At 38.4% G+C, this 24,445-nt stretch overlaps 1 protein-coding gene across 1 annotated transcript in view; it reads left to right on the top strand.

Annotated features, from left to right (window-relative positions):
- The first annotated feature begins 9,973 nt into the window (after nt 1-9,973).
- The window catches only part of LOC126236279 (serine/threonine-protein kinase ATR), a 391,469-nt gene continuing 376,997 nt past the window's right edge, over nt 9,974-24,445 (top strand). The window contains exon 1 of the mRNA XM_049945439.1: nt 9,974-10,210. Within this exon, the coding sequence (XP_049801396.1) occupies nt 10,179-10,210 (32 nt within the window). The 5' untranslated portion in view covers nt 9,974-10,178. The remainder of the gene's footprint in view (nt 10,211-24,445) is intronic.

The following is a 24,445-nucleotide window of genomic DNA, read 5'->3' as shown; positions in this document are numbered from 1 at the left end:
ACTGACTGCAAAACCACGTTCGTGATGAACACTAACCTGTTGATGCTACGTACTGATGTGCTTGATGCTAGTACTGTAGAGCAATGAGTCGCATGTCAACACAAGCACCGAAGTCAACATTACCTTCCTTCAATTGGGCCAACTGGCGATGAATCGAGGAAGTACAGTACATACTGACAAAACTAAAATGAGCTCTAACATGGAAATTAAGCTTTTTCGGACACATGTCCAAATAATCATGTGATCAACAATGGACAGATAATATCAACTGTCAAAACTTTCTTGCCAAGAAACCTTGACAGTGCCATGACGTGACATGGCATTATGGAATGGCCAATGTGGATGCCACCATTTGTAACGCATTGTAGAATGTTTTGGCAGGATGGGGCATGACATGATGTGACAGCCAGTGTGAACTGACCCTTATATGTCTTCCTACCCTAGTGAGTATCATCAAAGTAAAGAATTTTCAGTAGCTGATATGCTCTTGTCTTACTCATAGTTCCCCTATATAAGGCTCTTCCCAATACATTTGACCATAAATCAGGTAACGAAATATTGGTGTCCTGGTAAATTTCCATTAGAATTAAAAATTCCCATCAAAGCATACATTTCAGAGACCATAAGGAGATACGTATTTTTTTCGGATCCTTCATTTGTATGGCTAACAATTTTCTACACTATTTCAGGAGTGAAAAATTTCTTGAATGATTCACATGTATTTGTTACTTTCCCAGCAGTAGTTAATCCCTGATGTTCATGGAGTATGTTGGTGAAATCCCTTTTACAATGCCTTGGAGCTTCTGCAGGGTGTATACGACCCGGTACAACCGGGAAAAAATCCGGGAATGTTTTCATTCCGAAGAAAACCGGGAAAAACCCTGGAATTTCTTAGAATTCCGGGAATTTGACATTGTTTTAGTTTTCTGTTTAATTTTTGTAATTTTGACTGGTAAGAACCGATATTCTAACAAAATCACGCTACTGCAGAATAATACTTCAAAGATGAAACATAAACGAGAGAAAAAAACGAAAATAACTTAAATTGTGAAGGAAATGCGCCATATACAACAACGACACACAGTGCTCATGCAGTCGTCTGCCAACAGCAAAGTGTGTCCAGTGAGCATGAAGTCACAACTGTTTACATTAGATTCGTTTTAGCAGTTATGAGATGGTTCATGCACATGCGCAGTTGAGTCTCGTTTGAATAGTAGATTATCACACTTCTTGCTACAGGAATGTGGCTGTTGGCTCTCCAAGCAGTCGCAGCAAGCAGTTAGATGCTACTGGGAAGAGGGGGCGCTAAATTCATATTATTTGGGGAAAAAAGCTTGCTTCACAAAGAGCCTAGCATACAGCGCACGGTGGTCTATCGATTATTCATATGATTTTGAAACGCATCCCTGTTGGTGTTTGAACATTTTTGAACACATTTTAAGTTGATTTCTGAATGAATCATGAGTTGATTTTTGAATGCGCGCATAGTGTACATGATGTCTCTCCCAGAAGAATCCTCGTTGCATCTAGAAATAAACTTACATAGACAAAAGGGGACGGAGCTATACTAGCTGAGCGGTGTAAAGCCGAACGGATGAATGCCAATTGCTGTCTGATTATGTGGTTGAATGGGTTTGCGAATGATCAGCGTTGTTATAAATACTAGCAAAATCCATAGATTCAGACTACTAGAATGGAAATAAACGACTAACAGTAATAACAGGTGAGAAAGATTACGTATTATATTTTCAATGTATCCAAGAAAATGAAATTTTGACAGAAAATTTTTGGCCAGATCACTACACTAGTAAGGACCAGTCAGGCTGTCAGACCGGCCGACTGGGAGCTGGAGAGGCACCGCAGGACATTTCAGTTTTCACTGTCCTTGAATATAGTTTGATGGCATCCATTACAAAATATACACGTTTCAATTCCACAGAGAGAAATACGGTGACGTACGATAGAAGACTGCTGTATGAAGAGTCGTGGCACTGCACTTGGGCACACTTAAGACCAAGTAACATGTCTTAAATTTCCTCGAACACATATGTTTTATGTTTCAGACTATTCAGAAAGATGTGCGCTACAAAACGAAGATATTTTTGAAAGTTCGATTTTTTTTAGTATTGACACAGTTAGCAAATATCGTAGATCTGGGGCTGATGCACAGAGCAGTCTTGAGTTATAGTGGGTAGTCTCTATGTGACCCATGTTTACATTTAGTGATTTTGCAGTTTCCCCTTCGTTTACTCTCACATCAAATGAAAACAAAACGGATATCTGTGGCCGGGAGCTATCAAGTGAATTAAAATACATTCACGTAATTACAGAAGGCTAAAATATGTTATTAGTTTAAGATTTTATTTTATTTCCACTTTTCTGACAGTCAAGCATTAATCGCTTTGCAGAACAATGAAGCAGTTTTAGTCAGTTTGCCAAAGAAATTTGATTTTTATTAACCTTTTCCACAGAGGCAGTCAATGTATTTGAAACGAAATGTTTAATTCCACAGTACTGGCTGGATTCAGCTGTTTGCTGCATTTTAGGTGCACGTTTTCATCTTCTAGCACGTATGGCATTATGCCATAATAAAGAACTAAACATGATGTAATACAGTACAGGTTCTCCAAGAAAATTTACATCCCGAAAACCACACTGAAAGGCTTAATATCAGGTCGAGGTCTGCTTCATTGGGAATCTGGACATACGAATGTGCACTTTAAGTATTTCCTTTAAATGTGCATATTTTAGTACGGTTCACGAAATTCCGATGCTCTTGGGGTATCCTTTGATGTCTTGTTTTTTTATGACATAATGTATGATCTTTCAATGTTTTACACATACGTACATACGGGCTCCCTGCGTCATGGTAGCTACGCAAGCGCCGTGTCGCTTGTTATCTGCGCCCTCTAGCAACTGCTGAAACGAACCTATTTCTTACAGGTCGCGGAAAAATATTGCGAATGATGGTTTGAAAAGCGTTACTTTTAAAGTAAATATCATTTTACATCGGCTGAAGTATGTGCGAGAACGTACCATGAATTTATTAAATCACAGAGCGTTTGACTCTCATTTAAAAGTCAACTCTTTGATGACAAGCCATTCAGAAGAATTTCGAGCCCAGAAGATCAGAGATTTATGTCGGTATTAAACATTTCACTGGCACATTTGTGTGATATATCTTAATGTATAACACGTGCAAAAAAGATCAACGTTATATGCGAAAGCTTAGCTTCTCTTGCAGCTTATTAACCTTAGAGACCAATATTATATGTGAAAGCTTTAATTTTCTTGTAGCAACACTATGTATATTAATTTAAAATATTAACTTTCGCTGTTCGTGTGTTCGTGCTACTTAACATTGATGTTGCTTTCGGCTGGTCCAATGCTCTGAATATCTGCTGTCATCGGCTGACGAGGTCACGTGACATGAGCTATGACGATTACAAAAGCGCATTGCAATGTCGATTTCAATGATTCAGAAAGTAACATGCGGTGTTTGGTAGAATTCCAGCGTAAACTTTCGTAATACAAAAATATGCAGCGTACATGTTGCTGCACATCAAAGTTATTTCCAAAAGGTGTTTTTTTCCCCCCTAGTTTCGTTATATAAAGTGCCGGAAAATTCTGCTCCCCTGTCTAAAACCATAACCATTCAAAGGATTAATAAGTTCTGCAGTTCCAAGGGAAAATATAGTGTCACTTAACACGGAAACCCGGGAGAAAGTGTATTTTTATCCGGGAAATCCCGGAAAAATCTGGGATTTTTTTTCCTTGTCCGCGTATACACCCTGTTCTGTAAAATATACTCTGCCAGAACTTGTAACATACTTGTTTGGACCATTAACTGCACGGTTTCTTCATTGTCTTCCGCTTCTTCATTTGAATTCGTTGTGCTTCTGTGTGATCTGACTCAAAATCACTGAACTCTGATAATTCATCAGAAAGGATTACTCCGCCCTTCAAGTCTCTATAACTTATTTTAGAAAAACCTCTCCTTTACAGGAAAGGCGTTTGCTCTACTGCTAATAATAATGGTTAGTAACAATGAAAGTGAAACACAACAGTTAGACTCTTAACTGTAAAGGTCACATTCGAGGTTGCCAAATAATATTTACTTAAAGTAAAATGTATGGGCAATTTTGGTCCATGCTTGGTGATTACAGGGAAGACAAAAAAATTATGGACGCATGTAGTACCAATCCAGGACAAAATGTTTCCACTGGGCATAAAATTTCTATTTTTCATTTGCAGTTTTTAAAATTTTAACCATAGAATATAGTGCTTTAGAAGGTGAAAGACAAATAGAAAAAGGACCATAAACACAGAAGGACATTTGTTATGACTGTTTGGAAAAAGAACAATGTACAATCAAGTTTTGCCTTTGCTTGGTGGTTGTAGGGCTAATAGAAAAAACAACCACAAGTAGAAATCAGTGATTCGTTGTTGAGGGCATGTGTTAAATGCACAATTAAATGTATGAGAGAGTAAACTAATTTTGTTTTCAATGTGCAACAAGACATCCATTCTGCGTACACTATGACATGAGTAACTCTCGCGTATGTGGTTCGATTGTTGATTTTGTGTTGACTAGGAATGACTCTAATATATATAGTTATATAGTGAATAACTGTTGTGAGGATTATTGTACATAACTGTGGGCAATTCGTTCTGACCAACTAGAACTACAGTCTAGACTGTGCTAGAACCATTTCAAAGTGAAATAATAATAATAATAATTGTTTGAGGGACGTGGCTTTCGGGTCCTGAGGAATCATGACGTTATATCATATCATGACGTCGTCTCTCATGCCAGCCAATGTCACTGGTAGTTTTCGAACCATGGCTATCTTTAAACCAAGCTGTTCTTTACTGGTCCTTGTGCGTTTTGGGTGTATGTGTAATGGCGGATTTTGTGTTTTGTATGTGATAAAGCATTTCTGTATGGAACACTTTGTATCTTGCACTGTGTGCGTATAGATCCAAATACTGAAGTGCCCGCAGGACAACTGTAGTTTTTCGTTCAACGTCTTGCCTGATTTGAGAACACACATGCAGCTAAAGCACATGGTTCCAATGGAGAAAGGAAAGTTTATATTCCAGACAATGGGTGGTAAATAACTTTGTTTAATTATTTTCATCATGTGGAAGAAAAGTAAATCTATAGAATTTCGTTTCTTTGTGCCTGCAGTATTCTGATGCAATGTTACACTGTAAATTTTCTTTCAGCGCATCTATGTGGCTCGTTTGTCGTAATGGCGTATTGTCACAAGAACTGGCTTTGGTATTTAAGCTGCAATCATCGTAACTTTTTGATGGTCAGAAATTGTGTAGTAACTGTATTTTAACTTTAGTACTGCTCAAATATTTGCTATTAGTAACATATTCCTGCACACATGAAAACTTTTTATGTTGAAAACTATATCAGTGACCATAATAAGTATTTTTTACAGTAAAATACCTACGAATTGCAGTGATAGAATCCAGATTTGTGAGAAGTGTAACCTGTTTTTGTAATGGATGTTTCAGAGTTTCTGAAGTGGAAGTCCAAAGAAGAGAAGACAGCGAGAAGTAGCTTTTCGTGTGCTTCATGGTTTATAGGCATACTGGGGAAACTCACCATATAAAAAAACTTGTAGCGGATTAAGCTTGGTACCACAATGGTGATGTGCAAATCCAAGCATTGTTAATGAAGAAATTAATTCAGTGTCTGTCTGTTTCTTTTGGTTCCTTTATTGTGCTGCTTATAGTTGACAAAATTTAATTGACATAACCCATTGATAATTTCAACATAAATTGGGCTATGCACATAGCTGTTTCTAATGGCTTTGCTGCTTTTCATGGGTAAAGTATAAATATTCACCAGTCTTCCAGTATCCATGTTTACCGGTCAGTTGTGGTAAAAGAATTCACTTACTGAAAGCATAATTTGCTTGGTAGACATAATTGGAAATTGCCTTTTTAGTTGCAATTTTATGTTTTTAGATTATAGTATTCCATAGAGTCTATCTTGCTGGTTTTCTTGGCTGTAGTTTTTCTTTATTTAAGAGTTTTACTGACGTAGTAAGTGGCAGATGTTTCACCACCAGGTCAGGCTTACAGCATTAAGCGTGCTGCTCTGCTGTCGCTGGTGGCAGCAGCGTGGCAGTCAATGTGTTTAGCAGGCCCTTAGGAACCTTGAGCATGAAGTATATGCATCTAAAATAATCTTGCCTAAAAATGAAGATAGATATAGATTTGTAATTACTGTTTGAGTGGTTATCCTTTACACAGTTAAGTACATTATGTTAAATATGTATCTAAAACTGGATTCATGAACAACTTTGTAGTCATTTAATCGTTTGGTTTTGTAAGACATTGAAATCAAAATACTACAGACCCAAAAATCGTCTGGAAATGGTTAGAAATAGCAGACATAAATTATTTTTGCTCAGTAAAATTGAAGTGTAAAAATGCTGATATCTGGTTGTTACCACACTGATTACCACGAGACCACTGTCAGCCACCGCAGAGCTATCTGCTGTGACCACCAGCACCTTTGTGCCCGCCAATGGGTTAATACACAAAAGAGGGCAGTGCAACACTTGGTCCCAAGTTCTCTTTGGTTGAAGGAACCAAAATTAAATTTTTGAGGTATGCTGGAACTGTGTTATTGGTATATTCATCAGCTTGATCTAAAATGTTTACAGTGAAATGGCACTGACAGTGCACAATATATTTTGCAGCTGAGAACAGATACTTAGAAACTGACATGGGAATATATTTCAATAAACCTTCCAGAATCAAACCTGACAATTGTATTGACACTCAAATAAACCTATATGAATGGAACACTGGGTTACATAAGCATCAGCTGTAGGTATGGAATAGGTAATTTACTCAGAAAACTCTCCATACAAATTTTATTGTAAAGCACACTAAAGTTAAAGGATAAGATGAACTTGGGCAGGGAAGAACTGGTTTCGCTCATATATATGGAAAATGAACTGTAGTATTATTCTGAAATGTTTGGTGCAGTTTTCTGTGATCCCAACATGTGCAGGTGCAAATTTTTGGGAGAGGAGAGATTACATTGAACCTGTCATGTGTTATGATGCACTTTTTGTTGCAGTGCTGGGATGATGTTACCCATATTTCAAAATTAGGGGCCTATAAATGAAACTGTCGTCAATTGCACACTTTGCATCCAGTGCATCAATTTCTTCTTAGATAGTATCACGGAACTTTATTATCTCAGGCTTGGTTGTTGCCATGCTCAATGAAACAGCATTATGCCTTGAATACACTGAACTAAAAGCCTTCTTATGTTTTTGGATGAAAGATATAAGTAACTAATATCTCCAAAAACAAATGAGTTTTAAATTCAGCTGTCAGGAACTTCTTTGCAATCTTTCCTTTTATTATTACTTTTTACATGTGTGGCCTTTTTGTGTCCTCTCGTCAGTCTGACAAATACATCTGCTTTGCTTAATGAGGATATTTATGGCTTCAAACAAAGAAAGAAAAAATTTCATGACAATGCAACCTGCAAACTTTATTAATACACATGTTGAAGTTAATCCTGCAGATATGATCAACAAATCCAAGTACAGTTTCAAGATTATCCACCAAAACGTTACAAGCCTAGGAAATAAGCACAATGATTTGGACATTATAGCATTTGTTAATAAACCAGATGTTTCAGTTATTACTGAGCACTGGTATACCAAAGAAGAATCTTATTATGAACTCATTAGCAAAGAATCTCTGCTCGTCTTTCAGCAGGGAGATCAAGCCTTATGGCAATGATTCAATATTTGCAAAAAGAGGGTAATAATTAGTGCCCCAAATATGTAAGCTCTTTTAAGTGTTGAAAGTGTCACTGAACTTTCTGTGATAAACTGTAGATGGGAAAGGAAACACATAATTTTGGATATAGACAGACCTCCATCTACAAGTAGATATTTTTCAGCTAACCTCTATCAGTTTCTTATAGAGAAAGATAGTAAATAGTCTGGAAAAATGGCTGGGTGATTATGCTGATAACAGTGCAAGGTCTAATAAAATTTTATCAAAAATCAATTTTCACTGTTAAGAATGACGAATGGCACACACAGATCTAACATTACTAATATGTAATACAGTGTTCCCAGTGCTTTGTACTGGGATGCCTTATTTTGTTGGTTTATGTAAATGATATTAAATACTGCTCCCCAAATTCAAAGACACTTCTGTATGTTGGTGCTCCATCCATCCTCATTGTGAGCACAAGATAACAGCAGTAATGGATTTTAACCCCACAAGCCAGATTTTGAAATTCAGTTGTACTCTGGAAATGATATTGCCATCAAGGAAAACCATATAGAAATCCTGGAAATAACAATACTGGGATACATGTGTTCACTCTCTGACAAGCAGACTGGTTTAAAATATATTTGCAATAAATATGCAGAGCGAATACTGAAATAATACCTTTGTACTGCAATCTGCTTATCATATGTCAATGTATTCTAGTATAAACTATGGTATAGAGATATGGGATGCTACAACACAAGCAAATCTTCATAAACTTTTGAAGTTACAGAAGGCTGTAAGAATAATTTGTGGTACAAATCCAAGAGGCTCATGCTGTGCTCTATTCCCTAATGTTGGGATACTAACTGTTAGAGATATGTACACTGATCAGCCAGAACATTATGACAACCTACCTAACACCCGGTATGTTCACCTTTGGCATAGATAACAGCAGTAACCCATCATGGCATTGAAGCAGTAAGGCACTGGTAGGTGGCTGAAGGGAGTTGGCACTGCATATGCATACAATTGACACGTAATTCCCATATATTCCTGGAAATAGGCAATGAGATCTGACGCTACGTTTAATCACATCCTAGATGTGTCTGATCAAGTTCAGATCTATCTAGTTAGGGAGCCAGTACATTTTGCCACTGTGTTCCTCAAACCACTCCATCACTATCCTGGTGTTGTGATATAGCGCATTATCTTGATGAAAAATGCCTCTGCTGTCGGGAAAAGCGATTGTCATGAACAGGTGTACACGTGCAACCATTGTACGATATTTCTTGGCTATCATTGTGCCTTGCACAAGTTCCACTGGACCACTGGATGCCCGAGTGAATGTTCCCCAGCGCATAATGGAGCTGCTGCCAGCTTGTCTGCATCCAGCAGGACATGGATCATCGCCTGGAGGACGACGAATTTACGCGTTCCCATCGTCATGGTGAAGAAGGTGTTGGGGTTCATGAGAGCATGCAACGCTCTGCCAGTGAACAAAGTTATGGTGCTGATGGCCATGCGCACTTTTCAGTCTTAATTGTCAATGCAGTGGTGTCAACATTGACACATGCATTGGTCACCGGCTGCAGAGGCCCATCATTAGGACTGTTTGGTGCACTGTGTTCAGACGCACTCGCACTCTGCCCAGCATTAAAACTCCGATGTTCGTTCCGCCACAGTTTGCCACGTGTCATATTTTACCTGCCTGCCCAGCCTACGATGTCCGACATTTGTACCGAGGAGTGGCCGCCCAACCCCAAGACGTCTGCACTTGGTTTTACCACGTGTTGAAGACACTCACCACAGCACTCCCCGAACAGCCAGTAAGTCGTGCAGTTCCCGAAATGCTCGCGTTAAGTCTCCAGGCTGTCACAATCTGTGCTTTGCCTTCCCCATTCTACAAGCGGATAGCAAGTTCACTGTCCGTATATATATATATATATATATATATATATATATATATATATATATATATATATATATATATAGTCTGAATAGGTTTATATCGATAGTAGGTCGGTAATCATGTTCTGGCTGATCAGTGTATATTTTTAAACCAATTATTTTATCTCGAGCATTTAATCTAAATGTAAACTCTGACCTGAACAAACACAATACCAGAAATATAGATCGGCTTTGTGTCACGAGCCACTGAGCTTGAGAGAAACCTACTACCTGCAAGGATTGAATGGATACTTGTTGCATCTGTCTGATCGTGATCTTTGGCCAGAGCGGGAAGTTGATTGAAATACGGATTGTTTTCATTCACTACTGTTAAGTCTTACTTGTGTAATCGTGTATGTTGTGTTTGATGCTTTGTGTATGTTGACTCATCATACTGTAAATAATTGAATAGATGACGTAAATAGTGCTGTACAGGTTGTCGTGTCAAGTGGTAGGCAATGGAAGTGCAAGGCATCAGAAGTCCATCAGTGTAAGTACCCGATTATTTCACTGTACTTTCGAACAGTGTGTCGGTGTTCAAATAATTTACGGGGATACAGCCGGGTGACATCTTTTTTTTTTTACTGTGGTTAAGTATGTTTTTCTATTAATAAACGTTCATTTATTCGCAGATGATTTTACAATGATATTAGGCTGTATTTCCTTTTATAGTGGGACATCAAGGATTCTCGCCTCATATTTGTTTCCTGATATTTTGGTGTCATCTTATTAACTTCTAGAAAGTGTCAGAGGAATCAGCTGTTGTTTCAGACGGCCGCTTATTCTTTAAGTGAATGGATAAATTTTTGGTATCGTAAACATTTCTGGATATTCTGAACCATTAGTAACGTCAAGTACCATGTTGATAGAGGCTAAACAATTACTCAAGATTTTACCGTCATCTGAAATGTACAATACATTCTACTAGTTATCACTAATATGGTAGAGTCAACGTGTACAATAATGCAGATATTTGAATCACACCCAGCAGTCAGAAATTCATCACTTTCTAACCACTCAGTTATAATAGATATTCTTGATGTAATGATGTATGAGATTAAAATGTTTTATTAATTTCTGTTTAAAACATTAATGTAGTTTTGTATAGATACAATGGAATGGTATTAGATTGTGTTTGTTTCTGGTGTTGTGTTTGTGCTACATATCATACTGTTGGTAGACATATTCTCTTTTATGCAATACACACTGCTAAATGAGTAATAGTGACAGAGTCACAGCATTTTCAAAGGCTGCTGCTGCAATCAAGTCTGGTTGCCATTGTGCATATTATTCTGACAGCTGAACTGACTCATTTGGTACCTTATGTCAGCTTTGACTTGGAGGTAATTATATTATCAGTGGCAGGTTTTAAGCAATTAGCTTTCCTAGTTCAGAAGTTTACAGTGGGTATTAAGTTGAATAATAATTTGACAGACTGCTTTAAATTCTTACTAGAAGAGCATGTAAGAAAATTAACAGGTGACTACTATTTCTTAGCTTTTTTACTGTGAAGTGAAGCTTATAGATAGGTTATGGACAGATTAAAATTGCCCACAAGTATTCAGTATACGCTTACTGTTAAATAAAGAATTATTATGAAATTCTATTCAGTTGCACATAGTTCCATATGCTGCTCTAAGCAAGATTTATTAATGTCAATATGTTAGGCCTATTAAATTTATGACGGTGTCTGACGAATGGGGCAACTCTGCCATATCTGCTCTACAAAATTGAGATATTAACCTGAATCCCGTAATGTTTAACACATCTATAACAGTGGTCACATGGTGTTCAGGGAGACGGATTATATCAACTTGGTTAGACAACTCTGATTCATCAGTACAAAGAAGAAGTTAATTAACTTTACTTCTCAGCCCTCAGATATTTTGAAAACTGAAGATAGCAGGCACTTCATGCTGACTGAAACAATTTGGTGGAATTAAAAAATTTCTGAAGATTACTGACAATTTTCAGCCATTAGCTGTTTGTACTTGTGAAGTACAGTATATCAGAATTATGTTGTATAGATTCTATGTCAAGTGGAAGGTTTATTTCAGTCCTAACCTCAAATACAAATTATTTCTGTCTGTCCTATCTATTCTAAAAAGAGCTACTGCTTTGGCACTTGTAACAATTGGCATTCTGCCCCCCCCCCCCCCCGTAAGGTTTATGCTATTAGCCCAACTAGTTTATCCATTCCTTTCCTGTTGAAGTGAAGGCCATCCCTAGTATAATCCCATCTACTGACAGAATCGACGTGAACCACACCCGTATTTGACCGTGCACCCAGTGTAAGCAGCTGTTTCATGCCCCATTTTACTTTCTTGAAAGAAGGGTTCAAATGATATTGGTTGTCGCATTACAAAGTAATCCTAAATCATCTGTCATCGGACCCAGACCAGCACTGGATTTAAAAATTTGGTAGCTTGATCTTTTGGTCCTATTTCATCCTGCAAAAGTGACCTGCACCTGTGGCATGAGAAATATCTAACAACAAAATTGTCTTTGTTTTTATGTACTAACTTCCCTACATCCATACTTTTCAATTTATTGCTGAAAAGTTGTTATGCCCTATATACACATACATAATGGTGTGTATTAGTTCAGCTTTGTTTTTAGTATGTGTGGTAAGCGCTGCTAGGTGATTTACAAATGAATAAACCAGTTCTGCATATTTCCTCTCAGTAATGAGTTACGTAATCATTTTCTGTGGAAACTCAACATCTAGGGACAGTATTTTCATAATACAGAAGTTTGTTGTAAGAAATAAAGCTAGTATTATACTTTCCAGATCCTAGAGACCACTCTCCATGGGATCTGAGGAATATGACTTACACAATGTAATGCCTCTTACAAAACTCTCATAGAGTTGGTAATACTTGATATAAAGTACTAAATCACGCCTCTCACTTATATACATTGTATTCAGTCACATATGCAGTACATCGTTATGGGAATTATTTCCAGACAGAGTGAATATGTTGTTGTTCATCCCTGTCCCACAAAAGTAGTAGAACCTACATTTATAACTTCTGACCAATCATATTACTTTCCTCCTCCTGAAAGATACTGAAAAAAATTACGTACGCAAGAACCAGTACATACCTGTTTCAAACTAAGGTGTTGGCCTGGTGCATAAGTTTCGCAGTGTTTTTCCGTAAATTTAAGAAACATGGCAGATAAGCATAACAGAGACTTTATTTATCCACAATATATTCTCATTCGCTATTTACAACACTCTGCTAATGCAGGGGTAGCTTTTTGATTCTGCAACTGTAGAAATCGTGTGGTTTTGAGGCAGAGAACTCATTGAGCCATGTTTGCAGTGCATTTTCATCTGGAAAGGAGGATCCTTGAAGGTCGTTCGATAGAGAGCAGAGAAGATGAGAAAGTTTAGGGCAACAGGTCAGGTGAATAAAGTGGGTGCAGAATGATCTCCCAGTCCAACTCCTGTATAGTGTTATTTCTCTGTATAGTAGAATGCGGCAGGCGGATGTTATCCTGGAATAGCATCATTTCACGCAGTCTTCCTGGTCATTGTTCGTGGATTGCATGTGCTACAAGTCCCAGTTGTTTACAGTAAATGTCAGCAGTGATGGTAACACCTCAGGGAAGCAATTGGTAGTACACCACTCTGTTACTGTTCCACCAGGTGGATATCATTTTTTGTGGCTGCACGCAGTTCTTTGTAGCGGAAGTTGCTGCTTGGTTTGGGCTCAGCCATTCCCTTTGTTTCCTCGTGTTAGCAAAGAGAGACCATTTCTCATCACCAGTAACAATACAGGATAGGAATGATCAGTGCTGTTCATGAGCCAATTAGTGACAAAAAAGCAGAGATTCACAAAGGCCGCCCTCTGATTTGTGATTGTGGCCTAGAACATATGGTACCCATACAATTGATTTTTAAACCTTCCCCATTGCATGCAAATGTTGCACGATGGTGGAATCATCACAGTTCATCGAGTGGTCATTGTGGATTAATGCCTTTAAACGCTCTCCATCAATCCCCAAAGGTCTTCCTGGTCAGCGAGAGTCACTAATGTCAAAATGATCCCCCTTAAAATGAAAAATACCACTTTCTTGCTTTGTTCTATCCAGTGGCGTTATCTCCATACATGGTGCAAATGTTTTTGGCTGCCTCCGCTGCTGTCATCCCTGTCTTGAACTCAAACAGAAGAGTATGTCGGAAATGTTCTGATTTCTCCACCTTTCTGCCAATTTTCTAGTGTCCACAGCTCCACTGACAATCGCTGGATAGGAAAATGATAGTATGTAAACTCAAATAGCAACAGTGAACTATGAATAAAAAAATCACAACTGATAAATAATCCCATAGCAACCAGAATACCAAAATGTATAACAAAAGTGCTACAAGCTTATGCACCAACCTAATATTTATTCAGTCTCAGTGTGGATTTCAAAAGTCTCTCCACAAAACATGACATTTTTCAATTTACAGTTCAGAATAAACAAAATTTGGAATGACAGAATATTGCCGACTGTGATTTTCTGTGATTTGTCAAAAGCATTTGATTGTGCAGTTCAGCACTCTAGAGAGGCTCAAATATTGTGGTATCATTGATTGTGCTGATAACTAGTTTTTACCTTATCTTATTGAAATGGTGTGAAGTTATACGTTAAGTAACTCAAGGAGTGTATGTAATGAAATGGGTCTGGCCTTGTTCTTGTTGTATAGAAATGGGCTTCCATTATATATCCAAAAACAGGACTGTCCTCTTTGTTGACACTGCAGGTGTTATAATCAAACCATTTGGATGAACTTCAGCACTTGAAAATGTAAATTTTTTTTCTGAAAATTAATAAGTGGCTTTCTGCAAGAGAACTATCACTGAACTTAGATAAAATACAGTAAGAACAAATCAGTACTGCATAAGACCTAACAACACCATTAAAAATAATGCAAGAGTATAAAGCTAAAAATGAAATCAAATATTCTAAACTTTTGTGCATTTATATTCGTAAGTACTTGAACTGGAAATTACATGTTACAGATCGTCCTAAATGTCAAATCTCTGTAGCTTTTTAGCTATGGATAATGTCAGATTTTGGAGTTGAACATTTTACATAGTTTTGCTATTTTCATTCACTGATGTTTTATGGCACCATGTTCTGGGTAAATAATCATTGAGGAAAAATGTTTATTGCACAGAAGTATGTAATAAGAATTATGTGATGTCCACTGTAGAGCCGGTAACTACTTCAAAATGCATTTATTCCCTCATCAAGTTTGTTGTCAAAAGTCATAGTGCATAAACAACATTAACATTCATAAATATAACACTAGAAAGAGAAATGATTTACACTTTGCCTTGTTTGCTGTGGTCTTCAGTACAAAGACTAGTTTCATGCAGCTCTCCATGCTACTCTATTCTGTGCAAGCCTCTTCATCTGTGAGCAACTACTGCAACCTAAATCCTTCTGAAACTGCTTAGTGTATTCATCGCTTGGTCTCCCTTTATGATTTTTACATGGCTACACTCCATACAAATATTTTCAGAAAGGACTTCCTGATACTTAAATCTACACTCAATGGTAAGAAATTTCTGTTCTTCAGAAACACTTTCCTTGTCATTGCCAGTCTACATTTTATATCCTCTCTACTTTGACCTTCATCAGTTATTTTGTTGCCCAAATAGCAAAACTCACCTTTACTTTAAGTCTCTCATTTTCTAATCTAATTCCCTCAACATCACCTTCCGTTATCCTCGTTTTGCTTTTGTTGATGTTTATCTTATATCCTCCTTTCAAGACACAGTCCGTTCCGTTCAGCTGCTCTTCCAAGACCTGTGCTGTCTCTGACAGAATTACAGTGTCATCGGCAAACCTCAAGGTTTTTATTTCTTCACCCTGGATTTTGATTACTACTACAAATTTTTCTTTTGTATCCTTTACTGCTTGCTCAATATACAGATTGAATAACATACACCCTTCTGAACCACTGCTTCCCTTTCCTGCCCCCTTGATTCTTATAACTGCCATCCGGTTTCTGTACAAATTGTGAATAGCCTTTCACTCCCTGTATTTTACCCTTGCCACCTTCAGAATTTGAAAGACAGTATTCCGGTCAACATTGTCAAAATATTTCCCTAAGTCTAAAAATGCTATGAATGTAGGTTTGCCTTTCCTTAACCTATCTTCTATGAGAAGCCATGGGTCAGTGTTTCCTTGCATGTTACAACATTTTTACAGATTCCACACTGATCTTCCCTGAGGTCGGTTTCTACGTTTTTCCATTTGTCTGTAAAACATTCGTGTTAGTATTTTGCAGCCGGGACTTATTAAACTGATAGTTCGGTTATTTTCACACCTGTCAACAGTCGCTTTCTTTGGAATTGGAATTATTATATTCTTCTTGAAGCCTAAGGGTATTTCGCCTGTCTCATACATCTTGCTCACCAGATGATAGAGTTTTGTTGGGGCGGGCTCTCCAAGGCTATCAGTAGTTCTAACAGAATGTTGTCTTCTCCCAAGGCCTTTTTTCGACTTAGGTCTTTCAGTGCTTTTTCATATTCTTCATGCAGTATCATACCTCCCTTCTCATCTTTGTCTCTGTCCTCTTCCATTTCCATAATATTGCCATCAGGTACCTCTCCCTTGTATAGAACCTCTGCATACTCCTTCCATCTCTCAACTTTCCCTTGTTTGTTTAGGACTAGTTTTCCATCTGAGCTTTTGATATTCATGGTTCTCTTTTCTCCAAACATCTCTTTAATCTTCCTGTAGACAGCACCTGTCTCACACCTAGTGTTACATGCTTCTACATCCTTATATTTGTCCTCTAATCATTCTTGCTTAGCCATTTTGCACTTCCTATCGATCTCATTGTTGAGACATTTATATTCTTTTTTGCCTGCTTCGTTTATTGCATTTTTACATTTTCTCCTTTCATCAATTAAATTCAATATCTCTTGTGTTACCTAAGGATATCTACAAGCCTTCTGCATTCACTATTTCATCTCTCAAAGCTACCCATTCTTCTTCTATTGTATTCCTTTCCTCTGTTCTTGTCAAACGTTCCCTAATGCTCTCTCTGAAACTCTGTACAACCTCTGGTTCATTCAGTTTATCCAGATTCCATCTCGTTAAATTCCTACCTTTTTGCAGTTTCTTCTGTTTTAATCTATAGTTCATAACCAAGAAATTGTTGTCAGAGTCCACATCTGTCCCTGGAAATATCCTACAGTTCAAAACCTGGTTCCTAAATATCTGTCTTACCATTATACAGGGTGGAGAAAAATTGTGGCACGAAATTTAACCCTGGATAGCTGATGCCAGTAGGAACCAAAATGACTAATGTTGTATAGGTTGGCAACACACAGTTTTTAAACTATGAAAACTTGGCACCACATGCTCTGATTGGCCACAGGATTCCCCTGTTGCAGGGTGCTCTGGACAATGCATGACAGCGAATACTTTGCCTACGGTAGAGATCGCGATGTATCCAAGGCGGCCCGCACACTCGGTGGTAGTGCACCAACCTTCCACTCTGGGGGCCTGGGGGCGAATCCGTTGGGTCCCGTCATGTCCATTGTAGTTTCATGATAAGACGTACCGGGAACAAACCTGCCAACAGCTGTTAGTTTGCATGCAGAAAGTCACAAATTATGTTGGCCCTGAAAAGGGCCTTTTTTTGTAGCCTGGACATTTTTATTTAAAGCAGGTGCTCAAACTGGCAACCAAATACATCTTCATATATACTCTGTTAGCCACCAAGGGGTGTGTGGTGGAGGGCACAATTCGCACCAAAGTCTTATTCCTCCCCTGTTCCATTCGTGGATCGTGCGAGGGAAAAACGAATGTCTGAACGCCTCAGTACGAGCTCTAATGTCCCTTATCTTTGCATGTTGATCAATGCACAATTTGAAAGTTTGTGGTAATAATATATGCTCTTCATCCTCGGCGAAGATTGGATTTCGGAATTTAGTGAGCAGCCCCTTCCGTTTAGCACGTCAATTTGTGACTGGTACATTTAGCCATCGCGAGAGCATTACAAATCTCATTGAAACAGTCTAATGCCGCTGTCAATACCATCAACCAGATCATTTATGTAAATCGTAAAAAGCGGCGGACCTATTACGCTGCTCTGGGGCACACCTTAAGTTACGCTTATTTCTGTTTAAATCACCCCATTCAGGACGACATACTGCTGTCTTTATCTGTTAGAAAACTTTCTATCCAACTGCAATGTCATCGGATAGATCGACAGCGCACACTCTTTGGAGCAAGCAAGTGTGCGGAACTGAGTCGAATGTGACACAAGCTTGGTAACGTCGAATGGTGTTGCCGAACTCTTTCAAAAAATCCTGGCATTGCCCTGATGTGATTGGTGGCATGTTGAATGCGATCCATTAATTTCTCTTCGTTTCTAGGTGGTTCGTGTCTGGGTGGGTGAACTAGAACCTTGAAGAATTCCCACAGGAAAAAGTCCAGTATCGTGAGGTCTGGTGATTGTGGGGGCCATGTCCTATGAGCACCTCTACCAATTACCCGGCTGTTAAAGAGTTCATTTAAATACCCACACACAGCATGACTGTTATGTGCAGGCATCCCACCATGTTGCAACCACATGTGTAGCCGTATATCCAGGGGAACATCTTCCAGCAGGCCAGGTAGAGTTTCTTGCAAAAATTGAAGGTAATTTGCCCCGGTAAGTCGAGGAGGTAGACAGACCGGCCCAATCAGATTGTCACCTATAATGCATGCCCAAATGTTGAGTTTAAATCGTTCCTGGTGTCTGTGGACGTACGTGACGTAAGGATTTCCCCATGCTCAGTAATGAATGTTTCGAGTGTTGTAAAGGCCAAACTCATGGAAGGTGCCCTCGTAGGTAAACAACAGAATGGCGGGGAAGTCAGGATCTTGTGCAACACATAGCAGAACCACCGGGAAAACCCTAGACTGTGTTTATATTCTACCACAAGATTTAGCTCTCGGACATTATCATTTAACCGTACAGTAATGTTGCTTGCCCTTGGGAAACGTTAAGGCTATAGTTTTCCCTTGCTTTCAGCCGTTCACAGAACCAGCACTGCAATGCTGTTTTGGTTGATATTACAAGGCCAATTCAATCAATCAACCAACCAGACTGTTGTCCCAGCACCTACTGAAAAGGCTGCTGCCGTTCTTTAGCAACCACATGTTTGTCTGGCCTCTCAACAGACACTCCTCCAATGTAGTTACACCCACAGTACAGCTATGTGTGTTGATGAGGCACACAAGCCTTCCCACCAACAGCAAGGCCCATGGTTTATGAGGCCTTGGCCTTATCGTGGCACAAAGTGGTGTGAGATACTGGTATTCATTATTCATCCGTAAAAGTGTTTGACTACTGACCCAGTGGTGTAAAGTATTTCTTAGATAACAAAATTAGCTTCAAATGCAAACTGAAATCTTATCTCTTTGGTAACTCCTCCTGCTCCATTGAGGCCTTTTTTAATTTTTTTAAATGTATGGGGTCATGTAAATGGTCTACATCTTACCATATTTTTCACTGAGAAAGTGTAGTATATTAATAAAATTTGCTTGTTCCACACCATAGAGAGAACTCGCTTTCATGATCCTCAGAACATGCAAAACTAATAAAACAACTCTGAGAACAGGAAAATTAATACAGAGGTGGAATTTGCGTAGAGCTAATAAGCCTTCATTAAATTTGTGTATCATGATGACCCCAAGATAGTTCAGAATAGGTTGTTATCACAAAGCAAGTATCAGCAGTTACATCCTGTTGCATTAGCAGGTCACAATCCTTTGCTGTGCGTTTGTCCTGTACTTTACCTTGGTTGATACAGAGGGAGTTAGCATTACACAAATTTTAATTTTAACAGTCTAAAAGATTAAGCTTTTCCATTATAGATATTCTAGAACCCAAGACTGAATATAAATAAAGAAAACTGCAAACAGTCCCGGATATTTCAAGAAAGTGACTGGTTGTCGTTTTCTGTATTTATACATTAACAGCGGTTTGATCTGTGTCATAGGCAAGCATCTCTGTTGTTTTTGATGTTGTCTAGACTGCAAGACCGTCTGCAAATAATTATCAGCATGTACCTGATAGCATTATATTAGGTGACAAGTCAGTCCTATAAATAATGGATAAGATTGTGTCCAGTACAGAACCTTGAGGGACATTTACTTGCAAAGGGCACTATTCAGACTCTGTGCCTTGAAATTCAGTCATTTGCATTCTGTTAAATAAATAAGAGTCCATCAAACCAATAGCATTGTCTCTAAATCCATAAAAATGTAGCTATTCAATATTATTTTAAGGCATATAGTGTCAAAAAGCTTTTGGTAAGTCAAAAAGTCTGCTCTAAACAACTGCTTGCATATGCTGTATAAGAAATAACAAAACAGCTTTAACCATGCCCAAACTTGATCTAAAACCAAACTTATTACTGCTGAAGATCTTATTTTCTGCAAAGTATTTTACAATTTGGTTATTAAATAGTAAAGCTGTCCTTAAGTTGAAGGTTGCTTACGTTCCCTGCTGGTTATGGAACTAATTGCGGTTGTATGGCCTCGCCTTCCTCTGACCATTGAACTGGATGTACCCAGCCAGCTAAAGGCAGAATCTACAGTTTAATGTGGACTCTGTATGACAGTGTAGATTCTTATATTTCATTTTAACAAATCACTGTCTGCCAAAGGCAGTAGGTGACAGAAAAAAGTTCTGGGACCAACTGCCGCCTTTGTGTCTGTAATGTGGCACTGAGACAACTTGCTTATTGAGTGCAATCTTTGTAACTTTTGACAACACTGGGACAATTGACAAAGGCCAATAATTGTTACAACTTGAGTGGCTACTTTACTTTTGGACTGGAATAACATTACATACTTCAGTAATGGAAATTCTTGGATGGAGCAGTATGCAAAATAGGGGAAAGGCAACCACTCACCTACAGCATATTGATGCTTCAAGCACTAGCTCTTTTCACAGCAATAGTACACCCATTCATACACAAGCGCAGAGACACCCAAATGCACACTCCTGTAGCCACAGCAAGAGTCTCTGTTTATTTTTTCTGAAGTGTATGGATAATCATAAGTAGAGACTGCAGCATTTGACTCAAAGAAAGACAAGATACAGGAGCTCAAAACAATGAAGCATATCCCGTATGATGAGGCCAAAAAGATCTATAAGGCCATGCAGCCTCCTGCTTTCACTATTTCTTTCGCTTCAGCTCTTAAAAATTGTATTCCGAAAGGTGAAACGTCTACCCAGATTGATGTTGCTAGTGTCATCACTGCTACCTGTTTTAAAGGGTGCTGTGTGCTGTCACAAGGCCTATGTGTCCCCCACCCCCACCCCCGCCGCCTGTCCCTCCGCCTCTCAGCACTTCCAAATAGGCCACAGTTGCCAACATTGTAGAAATTCTGGCAACTCAACAAGCAGACTCCAGTAAGCAGGTCAGCACTGCTGCTTCCCCTGCTGTGACAATTCCTCCAAAGACTCCTCTGAGAAATAAATTGAAGGGAAGTGTCAACATCAGGCGAAGGCTGGTTATAAACTGTCAGGTCATAGGTATCATTCCATCTGACTGTTCTAATGATTCTGCTTTGGAGAAAATGAAATACAAAATTTGCGTGGGACAGCCATAAAGCCCATAAGACAGCCTCCTACTATTCCTGGATCCCCACTCCAGTCTAGAGACAATGTGAAAGAGAAATCTCACCGATAAAATGGCTCCCATACTGCAGTGAACATCAGTGGGTTTGCTTGTGTTTACAAGAAACGTATTTTAAACATATTGCACTGCTGTGCCACAGGGCTATCCCCTCCACCGCAAGGATGACTGTCCGAGGAAAGAGCCAAGGGAGGGATATCTGTGTTTGTCAATAACACACACCACTCCTCTGCTGTATCTGTGATTACTGTGCTGCAAGCAGTTGCCATTGAAGTTTGTATCCTTGCCCATCCCTGCTCCACCGCTGCTCCCAACCTCTTGGCTCATATACCAGTGGACCAGTGGTCATGAGTTGCACTTATATATATATATATATATATATATATATATATATATATATATATGGAAACATTCCTTCCCTCTTTCCTGATGAGGCAACAGTTTGTTGCGAAAGCTTGAATTTTGTGTGTATGTTTGTGCTTGTTTGTGTTTGTTTGTGTGTCTGTCGACCTGCCAGCACTTTCATTTGGTAAGTCACATCATCTTTATATATATATATATATATATATATATATATATATATATATATATATATATATATATATATATATATATATAGGGAAACAGTTGTGTTTTTCATCAGTTACTTTTGCAGTCAGGTGAAATGTGGAACCTTCTGTTACCAATTGCTTTAACAGAGGGAAACATTCCGCGAGGGAAAAATATATCTAAAAACAAAGATGATGTGACTTACCAAACGAAAGTGCTGGCATGTCGATAGACACACAGACAAACACAAACATACACACAAAATTCAAGCTTTCGCAACCAACGGTTGCTTCATCAGGAAAGAGGGAAGGAGAGGGATAGACGAAAGGATGTGGGTTTTAAGGGAGAGGGTAAGGAGTCATTCCAATCCCGGGAGCGGAAAGACTTACCTTAGGGGGAAAAAAGGACAGGTATACACTCGCGCGCGCACACACACACACATCCATCCGCACATACACAGACACAAGCAGACATTTGTAAAGGCAAAGAAAAAGGCCTTTTGAGTGAAAGCTCAAATGTAAAGCAACCTATTTGCTATTCCTGAGTGTGACTCAGCGTCTCCTGTATTTGGTGAATAGTATTCTATCCTTTTCATTATATTATTGTTACGCCATCCTGCATTGTCCATTGTTTGATAGAGGATTTCGTAAATAGAAGTAATTAGTTAATTACACAGAAAAAAACATGTAAATGGCCAGAATGTAATAGTCATATAAATATTTTTCTCATTTCCCTGTCTCTTTCATATATGTATGCATCTGTTCAGTTGACATGATCCGCATCATAACATTTATTGTGAATATGATCTATGGAACACACAACTATCTACTAACACTCTCTTTATGTATACAAATTTTATCTACTCACTCTGTACATAGGTTTAATATTGGTGTATTTGTAATTTCAGTTGTTTAAACTGATTCTTTGAAACTTGCAAGAAATATTTTGTGAGATGTTTGACTTGTTTTTTGCTTTGTCTGTCAGTTAAGGTTTCTAAATGCTTCTGGTATAGTCTCATATCAGACAAAGAAGACTATGGCTTCCACTTACACTTGACATCTGCTTGTAGTCCCTAGTGTGAACATCACACACATTAGCACTTCCCATGAGTCATGGCCCAATAAGGAGTTTACAGTTGTGTTTTTCATCAGTTACTTTTGCAGTCAGGTGAAATGTGGAACCTTCTGTTACGAACCATCTGTTTTGACACATGGTGTCATCCAAAAGACAGACATAAATCCGTACCAAAATCTAATGTATTTGAACATGCATTATAACAAGAATTACAATTACTCTCATGCTTTAATGCTTTTTGGATTTGCTGACTTACAGCTGTTACTTTTCCACGCTAACCTAGTCTTTGGGGCTAAAGTGCTGATCAGTTTATCATCACAAATAACATTTGAAAAGATAATGTGGAAGTAAACTAAATATTGATCATGTTCTGGTCTATCTCCGAGCACGTATGACATGTCAACACATCCCAGTCAAATACCTGTTTCCCACTCTCCTACTACTAAACTGAGACCTGCCATGTGGTTTACGTTTTCATTAATATTTTGTGTGATATAGCAGACTCCAGTTGTGACTGATAAAACTTGTTATCAAACGGTACAACATATTTCTGTTTTGCAATGCAAACATCTTTACAATTATTTTCGACGTTAAGAAATGGTTGTGACTCTTTTTATTTATTTATTTATTTATTGTTCCGTGGGACCAAATTAAGGAGAAGTCTCCATGGTCATGGAACGAGTCAATATATGAAATTATAACACAATATTAGAAACAGATAAAATGAAATATAAAAAAACATATTCAGGTGACAAGTGGTAAGTTTAAATAAAGAAAATCAACAATGTAACACTGGAATTTGCTTAATTTTTTAGCTCTTCCAGGAGCTCCTCGACAGAATAGAAGGAGTGAGCCATGAGGAAACTCTTCAGTTTAGACTTAAAAGAGTTTGGGCTACGCTAAGATTTTTGAGTTCTTGTGGTAGCTTATTGAAAATGGATGCAGCAGAATACTGCACTCCTTTCTGCACAAGAGTCAAGGAATTGCATTCCACATGCAGATTGGATTTCTGCCTAGTATTAACTGAGTGAAAGCTGCTAACTCTTGGGAATAGGCTAATATTGCTAACAACAAACGACATTAAAGAAAATATATACTGTGAGGGCAATTTCAGAATTCCCAGAATATTGAATAGGGGTCGACAAGAGGTTCTCGAACTTACACCACATATAGCTTGAACAGCCCGTTTTTGAGCCAAAAATACCCTTTTTGAATCTGAAGAATTACCCCAAAAAATAATACCATACGACATAAGCGTATGAAAATATGCGAAGTAGACTACTTTTCGTGTTGAAGTGTCACTTATTTCAGATACTGTTCTAATGGTGAATAAAGCAGCATTTAGTTTCTGAACAAGATCCTGGACATGGGCTTTCCACAACAGCTTACTATCTATCCGAACGCCTAGGAACTTGAACTGTTCCATCTCGCTTATAATATGCCCATTCTGTCTG

This window comes from Schistocerca nitens, chromosome 2 (assembly GCF_023898315.1).
Source record: "Schistocerca nitens isolate TAMUIC-IGC-003100 chromosome 2, iqSchNite1.1, whole genome shotgun sequence".
In the NCBI taxonomy this organism is placed as follows: Eukaryota; Metazoa; Arthropoda; class Insecta; order Orthoptera; family Acrididae; genus Schistocerca; species Schistocerca nitens.
This window is presented reverse-complemented; position numbering and strand designations above follow the sequence as displayed.